This window comes from Zea mays, chromosome 9 (assembly GCF_902167145.1).
Source record: "Zea mays cultivar B73 chromosome 9, Zm-B73-REFERENCE-NAM-5.0, whole genome shotgun sequence".
NCBI lineage: Eukaryota > Viridiplantae > Streptophyta > Magnoliopsida > Poales > Poaceae > Zea > Zea mays.
In genome coordinates, this window is record NC_050104.1 from 147,104,272 (window position 1) to 147,115,841 (window position 11,570).

The following is an 11,570-nucleotide window of genomic DNA, read 5'->3' on the forward strand; positions in this document are numbered from 1 at the left end:
CAACCCTTCCCTCTCTCAAACGATCCCTCGGATCGAGTGAGCTTTCTTTTCTCAATCACTTGGAGCACAAAGTTCCCACAAGGACCACCACAAGTTTGGTGTCTCTTGCCTCAATTACAAGTGAGTTTGATTGCAATGAAGGAATCAAGAAAGCACGATTTAAAAGGCCAAGCGACAAGAGCGACAAATAACACACGGATCACTTTCTCTCTCAAGTCACTAATCACTAATGATCTCTTTTCTCAATTGTGAAACTTGGAGAGATGGAGGCTTTGAATGTGTCTTGGAATAGATTGCTAGCTCTTGTATTGAATGTTGAAGGTTGGAATGCTTGGGTGAAGTGAATGGAGGTGGTTGGGGTTGTATTTATAGCCACCAACCACTTCCTAGCCGTTGGGCCATTCTGCTGAGCGCGGACGGTCCGCCCTCCTGGTGCGGACGGTCCGCCCCTGTAGATCAACGGCTGAAAATGCAACGGTCAGCAGTAACGGCTATATCAACGGCTATATTGCATTTAATGCGTCGTCAGATGTCAGACAGAGCCAGTCGCGGACGGTCCGGTCGAGCACCCCGGACGGTCCGCGAGGCCCTCTATAATTCATTTCTCCGAACCCGTCACCTTCGGGTTTTTCGGTTTCTTACCGACCGGACGGTCCGCGCCTGAGGCCGGACGGTCCGCGCGAGGGCTCGGACGGTCTTTGCTTTTCCTCCGGACAGTCTGTAGTGGAAACTTGTGTTTTTGCATTGGTTCTGTCCGAGGGGTATCCCGATGTCGCGGACGGTCCGCCGCAAGAGCCCGGACGGTCCGCGCTTGGCCTGTTTTTCCAAAAAGCTTCTCCTGTCCGGAATAATCTACGGTATTCCGGACAGTCGAATTAGTATAGTTGTAGATGAACCTTTGGCACCTGTAGAACGTATAATCTAGAGCAAACTAGTTAGTTCATCAATTTGTGTTTGGCAATTCAACCATCAAAATAACTTAGGAACTAGGTGTAAGCCTAATTCCCTTTCAGTAGGATGCCGGGCGCGGGGGCGACGATGACGGGGCGTCGGCATAGAATTTGCTAGGATTGCGCTACGGGATCATCGCGCCGACGATGGAAGGTATGTCGTGCGCGAGAATGTCGGGAGCGGATTTGGGGGCATGAGCAAGGACGCCAGTGGGGCACGGGGGGAGGCAGGCAGAACCGTGGTGCACGCTGTGAACGTCTACAATAGAGTCTTATATAGTAGTATAGATAACAAAGTTGAACTGTAAAGGGTAAAACAGACAATCGCCACAGACCACCAACTTTAAGAAGACAAGAATCAGTTTACTTGCCAAACGGTTTTTAAAATGATTCTGATTCTCTAGGAGAATCAGAAGGATCAACTCCTCACGAGGATCAGGATCTGGAGCTAAAGAAGCAGGAGCTGGAGCTTTGCCAAACGGGCCCTAAGTATCACTACGGTTACGTGTAGAGGAAGATAAAGTTGTTCATAGGGCTCAGGATTTAGAAAGTGACGGATTCCTACTATTACAACGACTCAACCGATTATGTGTTTATGTTGATTTTGGATGGTTTTTGCCCCAACGAGTTTTATAGAAGCTGATTGAAAAGCTGAGCGTTTGCCGTCCGCAGCAGCTTTTGGTGGCCAGAAGCTGCCAGAAGCCGAAACAAACCGGCCAGTACTGATGTCGTCAAAATTTGTGCTACCTCATGGCTGCTGCAACGTCGGGTGATGACTCAGGGTCCAGGGCACCAAGGTGGTACTCCATATAGAACTATAGAAGCTTACCACATTCCACGTTACAACTATTAAATAGTCTATTTGTGTGGAGTAATTGGAGGGTGGTAATAGATCATGATCCAAATATTTATTTAAATTTTATATAAGCATTTAATTAATTTTAGTTTAAAAATAAATATAATTTGAGTCCATCCTAATTCGATCTTTAAATTTTATACTACAAAATTTAAAGCCCGTTACCACTCCTAAATGTAATGAAGTGGCCAATAAATTGTTGATCAAGTCCCAATAAATATAGTTTGATGTAGTAGATATTATACATTTTTACAAGCTTGATTAAAATCAAAAGTTTAGTAGATATTTATAGACTTTTCTATAAACTTAGTTAATACTCCCCATTTGTCCTAAATTAAAATTTATTTTAGCATTTTAATAGATTTGTACAATAATTAATGTATGTGTTTATATGTGTCTAGATTCATCACAGTTTATTTAAATTTAGATATAAAAAACAAGAGCTAAAATGGATACTGTTATGGGACGGAGGGAGTAGTAAAAAAGAGTTTGGCTTGGATAAAGTAAAAAAACTGGCTTACAATTCACGTTTGTACAGGTGATAAATTCTCTCTCGAAGGCCAGCGACTGCCGAAACCTGAAGCAACAGGTTTTTCTATGGCACCATACGCTCATGGCATTTTCACTCTTTGCTCTGAATATAATTTTTTATATGAACTAATCTTCACTTACGGAAATTATAGTTACATAAAAACATGAAAGGGTGTGTTCACCACAAATTGGACCTACAACAGAGCCAAGAGTCCAGGAACTTCAATGCAATGAACATTTGGATCTAAGAACAGCTTCGGCAGAGTAGATTAATTTCCACTATGTTGACGCTCAAGCCTCCAGCATACAAAATTGTGGTTCGAGGAGCTGCTGCATATCACTCAGGGAAATGTGCACTCTGTTTTGTGATCATTGTCGTCTATAGGTATAAGAACAAACTTCAGAGTACTTCTGCCATGTATGGCCATTTCATCTTGGCTTAACCAGCAGGTCATGCATTCTCAGGCCGACCCAATGCCTCCAGATCATCACTGGAATCAACAGCAGTTCTCTGGTTCATTTGTTCAGATGCTTCTGTGTCAACTGCTTCTGAATGATGGTTTAAGCTTATAACATCATCAACATTTTTGTTAATTATTGCACTGTTCTCGTTGTCCTTTACCACGCTATTCAAAATTTCTGGCTCCTCAGATACTACAAGATCAGATGTCTGCCCGTTCTGAGTAAGAGTGGTTTCAGGACTGACACCCATACCTTGTGCAAGTGCTACATACCGAAGTACTAGATGCTTGTACGAATTCAATAGGCTCTCTACATCAGCAATAGTCAGATCACCAGCACGGGCAAACAGAAACGGGTACTCCTGGAATTTTTTGTTCAAGTCATCCTCATTGAGGAGCTCCGCAGTTCCTTTCTTCTCTAATTCAGAAATAGATTGCACCTGCTCAGCTTGTTTACCACTCACAGTCACATCACTGTCCCTTCTCATATCCTGCCCTGAACCTTGGACGTGGTCTTTCAAAGATAAACTGGCATCAGAATTTCTGTTAGCTCCAAGACTTTGTGACGTACGATCTTGGACATCAGGATTGGCTTGATTATCCTGGTATTCTGAGTCAGCTGATAACCCCAACATGCGTTCCCTTGCTGAATCCATTCTCCTTTGAAAATCCAATTCATTCATCGATAATGATTCCCCATCAATGTTCCATATGAAAGACTCAGCAGACAATATGTTTGTAAAAAAGTATTGAGCCTCTGACACCAATCTTGTTTGCCGTCTATATCTTTGTATGTACAACAGATTTGAGTGGAGCTGCGGAGGATTAGCCTGCACTTAGAACGTGTGCTTAATTACTAGAGCAATCCTGACTGTAATATGGACTGCAAAAAATGATTTACCGAAAAATATTGAAGCGAACAACAAAAGGATCCTGACATTATTGTTTACTCCATCCCAAAAAGAGTGTCGCTATGGGGCTAGTGCTAGTCAAACTTTCTTAAGTTTAACTAGGTTCATAGAAAATATTAGCACCATTTGTATCTTCAAATAACTCTATGCAAATATATTCGGCGATTTATCTAATGATACTAATTATGCATCATAAAAATTAATATTTTCTTTTATATATTTGGTCAAAATTGAAAATGTTTGACTTCTCAGCAAGTGAGAATGACACTCTTTATGAGACTGAAGTCGACAATTAAAGCTAGTCAAGATGCAAGGGTAAATTTGTAATACTGTTAGAAGACAACCACAATACATTTTTTGTGCTGAGTGAGACTTGCGGAAGGGCACAGATCTAATAAGTTATTTAAGACCAAATATTTGTTACACGTGATTGACTGAACAATACAAACACCTATACAAGATGCTCCAATCCAAAGTTCTTATTGATCAGTTCGGCATGCATGCCGTCACATGTAATCATGTTTCTCATTATTAGGCCAGTCTTTTTTTTGATAAGACAGGAGGGGCGAGCCCCTACTGAAAATTTTATTAAAACTTTAAAATAACAGAGTTAGAAGCAGACAGAAAAGAAGATTACAAAGGATAAAACAACCTAACTACAAAGGGAAAAGGAAAAGATACGAGGTCTACTGCCAAAGCTGAAGCCATGCAGGAATTGTCGAATCAAAACGGCTTTTAGCCCTCAGCATGACAACTTATTAGGCCAGTCTTAGTGGGGGTTTCATGAACATTAAATAAGCTACCAACTTAGTAAATGTGCTGGCATGAGATGATCAAAATTTCATGGTAGAAAAATGGTTTCCTGGGGATGAAACCAATCCACAACACGAGTCTTGGAAATCAGCGGCCCCAACTGAGACTGGCCCTGTGTTCCTATAAACTAAGCCTAGTGGTTCTATTATTGTATCTTTTCAAGATCCTGAAAAATACATAGTTTGACTGCTATTGGAATTTGGAAGTATAATCATTCTTGTAAGAAAAGCTCAAGTAGATCCTAACTAAAAGTTATTGCTACGAGACAACTTATCCAAGTAGATACCTACAGAGCCATAGTGCTCGAGGGAAAAGGAAATGAGGAACAAAGCAAGGATGCACCATGAGTGTGGACAGTCTGACACAGTTAAGGATACCTCAAAAGTCACAAGAGACATGCCAACGCATCAGATTTCATCACACTTGGCTGAATTTTTTCCAGCACATATAAAAAAATTCCAGCATATATAAAAAGCTAGGTCAATTCTACCAAACTGACACTGGCACTTGCGTGTAAATGGGGATCCATCTTCAACGCGAAACTGAATATAAAAAAAGTACTACTGACAACAGATACTTCTTTTGCAAAGGCTATAAACCATACCTTTATGGTGACGTAGATAAGGACTGGAAGGAATTCGTCAGCTCCAGGGGGGGTTTCATTGGACACAATGGAAGCATTTAGAAGTAAATTATTTATAACTTTACAGCAGTTCAGAATGCAGGCAAGCTTATCCCTTGGAGCTTTATACATGTTTATTTTCTGCAGCTCCTTCTGTGCGAGCTATACAAAAAACAAGAACAAGTATCAGTGAGTCACACCTATATGAAGAATCAAAAGTTGTCACGAGGTCTCTAAATAAATAGGTTGGCCCTAAATAAATGGCTTGGCCAGTAGGGAGTGTTAGAATTAGCCATAGAGCCCTATTAGGCTATCACTAGCAGAAGCTTGTTCTCTTGGCTTTAATCTGTACCGGCTTCTATTGTTTAAACAGTGTTGTCTCTATGAATTGCAGCTGCAGCAGTCTGAACAATTGGCTTTAATCCGAAGCGAACAACCATTTTAAACTATACTCTGTAAATAGGACAGTTTACAGTGTTTTGCATGGCCATATGCACGATTTGCTGGCCATAGCCTTAGGCCTTATAACTATCGTTGGGCTGGCCTCACCTAGCGCTACATATATGTAGATAATAATTGCACTGTATTGTCTACTAACGTCGGGTGTTAGTCCTATACACTGTATATAATCAACACATGAAGCTCAATGCAATACAATCTAATTTTTTGTGGCAATACCTCATCTAACATGGTATCATGAGTCTAATCTCGCTTTTGCTCCTTCCCTGGACGCCACCCCTCTAGGACTGTCGCCTCTCCAGGGCAGTCATCCCTCTAGGATCTTTGTCGCCTGTCACCTGTCGCCTCCTCTCCCCTTGTGCCACGTCGCCACAAAAATGCAAAAGCATCTCCTTCCTCCTGCACCCATGACAGGGACCTCATCGAGTGACTAGGAACGCACCCACGTTGAGGAGGACACGGCCTTTGGCAAGATCAACGACATATGCTCGTCGCAGCTTAGGCTATGGAAAAGGAGGCTGTCAACGCACGCGCTCGCGTCCAGGCAGCCACACTTCTCGAGCAAGAGAAGGCTGTCGTTGCTGCCCTCAAGCAAAAGGCCACCATCGTCAGGCAGGGTTTGGGCTTACAGACCCCCCATGGCCGTCGGACCCCATCACAGGGCAACCCCACTGCAGACTGTGAGGCTGCCGTTGTCGCCTACCTCCACGTCCAGGCAACCGTTGTTCCCGACAACCGTAGTTACGCTGGGCTCACCCAACGCTGCATATATGTAGATATGCATTGTACCACATTGCCTACGACGTAGGGTTAGTGCTATGAATTGTATATAATCAGCCCATGGGGATCAATGCAATGCAATCTAATCCTGTCACAGTACCTCCTCTAACAGGAAGGAGTATACATTTGTTGTCCAATTTGAAGATCAGCAGATTCACAATGAATCATACAAAGTTCACTGTCCTTCGAAACTAAATGTGTCCTTAACTACTACTTGTGTGGAAATGTGGATAGCTGAGTGACTGGGAGTGATAAGAAATTGAAGAGCAAAAACTCACAATGGAAGAGTAATACGTAAATGGAGTGGCTGGCCAGTAGTCTACAGAGTATAGACATAATACATAGAAAGATCCAAGAGACCAACCCAACGCAAGACACAAGTACAATTCAATCCTGGTTCAGCTTCTGCCAGAAACTTATTCATGTGTGCAGCTTGCCAGAGATGCAATACATCAAGCAAAAAAATGCCCAAAAACGAGGGAAGTTAATTCTCATACCAGCCAGGATGTTTCATTCTGGTACTCTGGTTTTATATCCAAGTTTTCAGGCCTTACAAATTGCTGTAGCAAAGACATTTTCTCAAAAAGTTCTTCATCACTCTTCACATCTTCTGGGACTGATGCGAATACCCGATTAAACAGCTTTGTCATAACATATTTCTCAAGTCCCTAAAAGAGAAGTCAAGCGTTGTCATATGCTACGAAGAGCAAAAATTCCAGCACATATAACTATTACTCAGTATACAACATAATAAAATGATAAAATATTAGTAGATATACAGTATAATATAATGATAAACTATTAGTCAGTATACAACGTAATAAAATGATAAATTATCCTTTTTTGCAAGATGCATAAAACATTACGGCATGTAGTTTCAGCTGCTTGTATGAATAGAACCGCGAAAGGGCCTTTAGCCAAGTTGGTTAGATGGTTTGAGTACTAGCACTCCTCAGATCCCGGGTTCGACTTCCCGTGGGAGCGAATTTTCAGGTTGTGGTTAAAAAAATCTCCTCGTTGTCCCACGCCAAAGCACAGGTCTAAGGCCCAGCCCCGGTCGCGGTTGTTTTCACATGGGCTACGGTGCCGTTGCGTATGGGTGGGGCAGGGGTTCGGGGGTTTCTTGACCTGCGTGAGAATGTCTTCTTCTTAATATAATACCGTGGGGGTGGTCAGTGGTCTTACCCCCGAAGGTCGAGTTTTTTTTTGCATGAATAGAACAACAATGTTACTAACGGGGCGTTTGGATCCCTTCATTTTAGAGGAATTGGAATTCACTCAATAAAGTAACTTATTTAGTTTGGAATTTGACATTCCACCACTTTCCAAAGTTCAGATATAAGCCTATCTCAAATTCATAGGGTGGAGGATGAGAAATAATTTTATGCATTAGTAGAATTTGTTTCTACTCTGTAACTTACATGACACTCTTCGTCTTAGTCCTCTATAGTAAAAATGTAGCACATAAATATCTCCGACATCTTGCTAATAATAGTATACAAATATATTTTGCATAAAACCGAATTATCTTAATTGATATATGCCAAAATTACTATTATTAGAATTGAATTCAATTCTAATGATCCAAACGGGGCGTAATAGTATTATCAAATAGTACTTGGCAATATCGTTAATCAATGTTATTCTTAATCGAAGAAAATGGCAGCATGACTACTGTAATGAGTGAAGTTTGACATCAAATGCCATTTTATCAGACATAAAGAATTACTAAATTAGCAATTACCATAAAGAGTAATCAGATCTAAATAGAAGACAAAACGTTGTCATATGCTACGAAGAGCAAAAAATCCAACACATACAACAATTATTCGGTATACATACAGCATAATAAAATGATAAAATATTAGTCGATATGCAGCATAATAAAATGATAAACTATTAGTCAGTACACAGCATAATAAAATGATAAATTGTTAGTAAGTAAACTCTAGAATGACCAATACCCTTTTTTTTGCAAGATGCATCAAACATTACAACATGTAGTTCCAGCTGCTTGTATGAATAGAACAACAGTGTTACTAATAGTAGTACTTGGCAGTACCATCTATCAGTGCTATTCTTAATCGAAGAAAAGGGCAGCATGACTACTGTAAATGAGTGAAGTTTTGACATCAAATGTCATTTTATCAGACATAAGGAATTACTAAATTAGCAATGATCATAAAGAGTAATCATGTTTAAATAGAAGTCAACTACTATATAATTTGTACGCCAATATGAAGTGAAATTAAGATATAGGGGCAAGAAAACTAATGAAGAGCACTATTAAGATGCAATGAAACCAAATCCAATATCAACATATTTGATTCTGGGTATATTTGAAGTCATCTTGTACCCAAACAAGACAGAATAGGTCTTTTATTAAGTACTGTGATATTTGAAGAAAATAATAAGTGCAAATTGAATGGTGGGTATCTAACAAACAATTTTCAGAAAAAATTGTTTACAAATGTTTCAACAGATCCTTGTGGTGGATTAGCAAGAAGGACAGGCCTGGTACAGTGGTGAGAAGTCTTCCCATTGAGCCAAAGGTCCTGTGTTCAACACAACCTCTCTGAAAAAATGCAGAGGTAAGGCTTGCCGGTTATCCCTTCCCTAGACCCCACTCATGTGGGAGCCGCCAACACTGTATTTGTCCTTATAGTGGATTAGCAACAAGATTTCATGGAAGGAATTTTTCCAAGACAAGGTTTCTGTAGTTGACTGGTACTTGGTAACAGTGCTGTTTCAACTAAGGATACATGACTAAAAGAAGATGGCAGGATATCCTATGTCCTACTCTTGTAATAAATCTGAAACTATTTTGCATCTGTTCTGAGTTACTACTGCAGTTTGAAGCATGCTAACCTTGTGTTTTAATGCTGTTTATAATTCAATATCTTTATAATATTATTTTGTATGGGTAAGCCAATTTTTACCAGCATGTGTGGTTCTAAGCTCCTATAAGATGAAGACATCAGCACTGGTGTAGAAATTAACCATGATGTGACTCAATATCATCCAGGGCTCCAGGCAACCTATGAAAGATGTCAGTGTAGAAAAATAGCCTGCAGACTCAGTTGCTGACAGATGGAGACAAATAAAGGACATGAACAATTGATGGGTTTTAAATTGCTGAAATAATGGCACTGGAAACTAAAACATGTTTAGTTCTAGCCCTGCAGTGTGAGCACTAATCGTCCGGTATTTGGATCTCAGTCTGTTTGGTGAGGTTGCTAAGTGCTGAAAATAAGTTAGCTTATCTTTATTTCTGAGTCAGACATCTGTACGAACAAAAATACGGAGCCACATTAATAGTACTTGATACTTCAGAGTGCAGAATAAGGAGATTACCTCACCAGCACTCTCTAGTTCTTCCTCTGAACTGCCAGCCCAAGGGGTGTGGGCTCTGAAAGCCCCTTCCATGTTTTCCAGGAACTCCTGGATAGCAGTACTATCCTTCTCTGGATCAGGAGCTCTGTTTGAGAATGTCACAATAAAGCTGTATGCATGGAACATAACTAAGTTAATTTCAAGTATTTTGTAAAAAGGCCTAAATAAATGTTAAATATTAATAGCTACTAAGTCTATTAAGAAAAATGAGGCATCTCCAATGCATACGGCTGCATTTGAAAGAAAAAGAGCGCTTAATAGCTCAGGAAGCATTTACTCACAGCTTTGGGCTTCTCGCCCCATTAGTAACATAAGATCAATTAGTAACATATAATCATCTATCATGCCTATATCACAGCTCAAGTCAACCTTGGTTTTGTACCAGGCAGTAATGGGAAATACAAAGCCGTACTCTAACCCTAAATTGAAAACAAATAGTTATCCTGGAATTAGCATTTAAACTCAGTGCATTAATCCCAATGTAAGTACTCCACTATTTTCTACCAATTCGGGTATCATCTACATATGCTAAAGCATACACAGGATCAATCAAGTTCGCAGAGCATATGAAAAACCTCAACGCAAAACTATCTCACAATGTGCAATGTCTCTATCATATTGCAGCTTGGAAGGCATCCATCAAAGAAGTCTGAACTCTAGAAGTTGGCAGAAAGGAATGACAAGTGGAACCAGCTCGAACCTAGACGACAGGTTCCAACCCAAATAGCAAACCTAGGTTAAGCTGTCCAAAAACAGACAGATTGACCCTACAAGCTCTCTAACAATGTGGGCTTACATTTTGAAAGGCACGGCATTGAAATCCCATTCGTGTCCCCGAATTCCCACTACACTTTAATCTCCCACCTCGAGCTACTTCGCCCTACACAGGCCGCAAGAGCTCAAGCAAAGCAATTGCAATATGTTTCGCCGCGGATCTCATCACCCACGAACTGAATCTCACATGAACCTAATTTCACCCATATGATTGAGGGGGAGTGGGCGCGTGGGCTAGAGCTGACCTTTTAATGGACTTGACGAACTCGGCGGCGGAAGGCTGGCGCATGCGCTCGAGGAAGTCGTGCCAGGCAAGCGGCGCCGTCAAGGACCCGAAGGAGTCGGCGCTCCCCTCCATCGTTGCCGGATCGGAGTGCCCGGCAGTTGAGATCAGCGGATTGGCTGGGTTCCGAGGTTGCAGAGGGAAGTCAAGTCGACCCGGATGGACCGACCACGCGGCGATTTTCTGGAATTGTCGGAGTCGGAATTGCTGAGGGTATGCTTGTAGTCTGTGGATGTGGAAATACACACCGAATTATGATAAATTTAATATCTAAAATAAATATAAATAAAATTTGATGCTAATCTCAGTTATGTTATTAAACACATTATAAAAACACGAATAAATTTTTTGTATAAATTATTTTATATTATTTGCTCCTTACAACTAAAAATGTGAAAATTCATCTAAATCTAAAATAGTGTTTGTATCTGATTTTTTTAATATCCATCATTTAAGAAGAAATAGGATAAGTTTGAGGTTTAATTTTTATGAACCTTTTGAAGCTCAATAGTCAATATTAAAAACTATAATAATTTATATAGCAGATTATATATCTATCTATTCGCAATTAAAAAGAAAACGATTAAAAAATTAACAATAAGTATTTGGATCTATCCCTATATGGATGTTAGGGGTATGCTTCGTCGCCGAAGATCCTGTAAGAAGAAACACCTTCGGCAGATCCTTTCAAAAGCAGCGTCGAAGCTACCATCTATGAAGCTTCGGCACAGTGACAT

At 40.5% G+C, this 11,570-nt stretch overlaps 1 protein-coding gene across 2 annotated transcripts; it reads right to left on the reverse strand.

Annotated features, from left to right (window-relative positions):
• Positions 1-2,281: 2,281 nt before the first annotated feature.
• LOC100273143 (uncharacterized) lies at positions 2,282-11,076 on the reverse strand. Of its 2 annotated transcripts, none has more exons than XM_008660033.3 (5): positions 10,796-11,076; positions 9,738-9,885; positions 6,881-7,051; positions 5,127-5,306; positions 2,282-3,613 (listed from the first exon to the last, which is right to left on the reverse strand). In XM_008660033.3, exons 1-5 carry the CDS (start codon positions 10,906-10,908, stop codon positions 2,789-2,791), a joined length of 1,437 nt encoding a protein of 478 aa, XP_008658255.1. In that variant the 5' UTR covers positions 10,909-11,076; the 3' UTR covers positions 2,282-2,788. The 2 variants fall into 2 exon arrangements, with proteins under 2 accessions (XP_008658255.1, NP_001141062.1); NM_001147590.1 differs by having other exon boundaries at positions 2,457-3,628; positions 10,796-10,920.
• Positions 11,077-11,570: the final 494 nt, after the last annotated feature.

Coding starts and splice junctions, on each gene's coding strand:
- LOC100273143 (NM_001147590.1), bottom strand. CDS start 10,908: ATGGAGGGGAGCGCCGACTCCTTCGGGTCCTTGACGGCGCCGCTTGCC. Junction 7,052..9,737: donor AACTAGAGAGTGCTGGTGAG/GTAATCTCCTTA, acceptor CTTCTCTTTTAG/GGACTTGAGAAATATGTTAT. Junction 5,307..6,880: donor AGAATGAAACATCCTGGCTG/GTATGAGAATTA, acceptor TTTTTTGTATAG/CTCGCACAGAAGGAGCTGCA.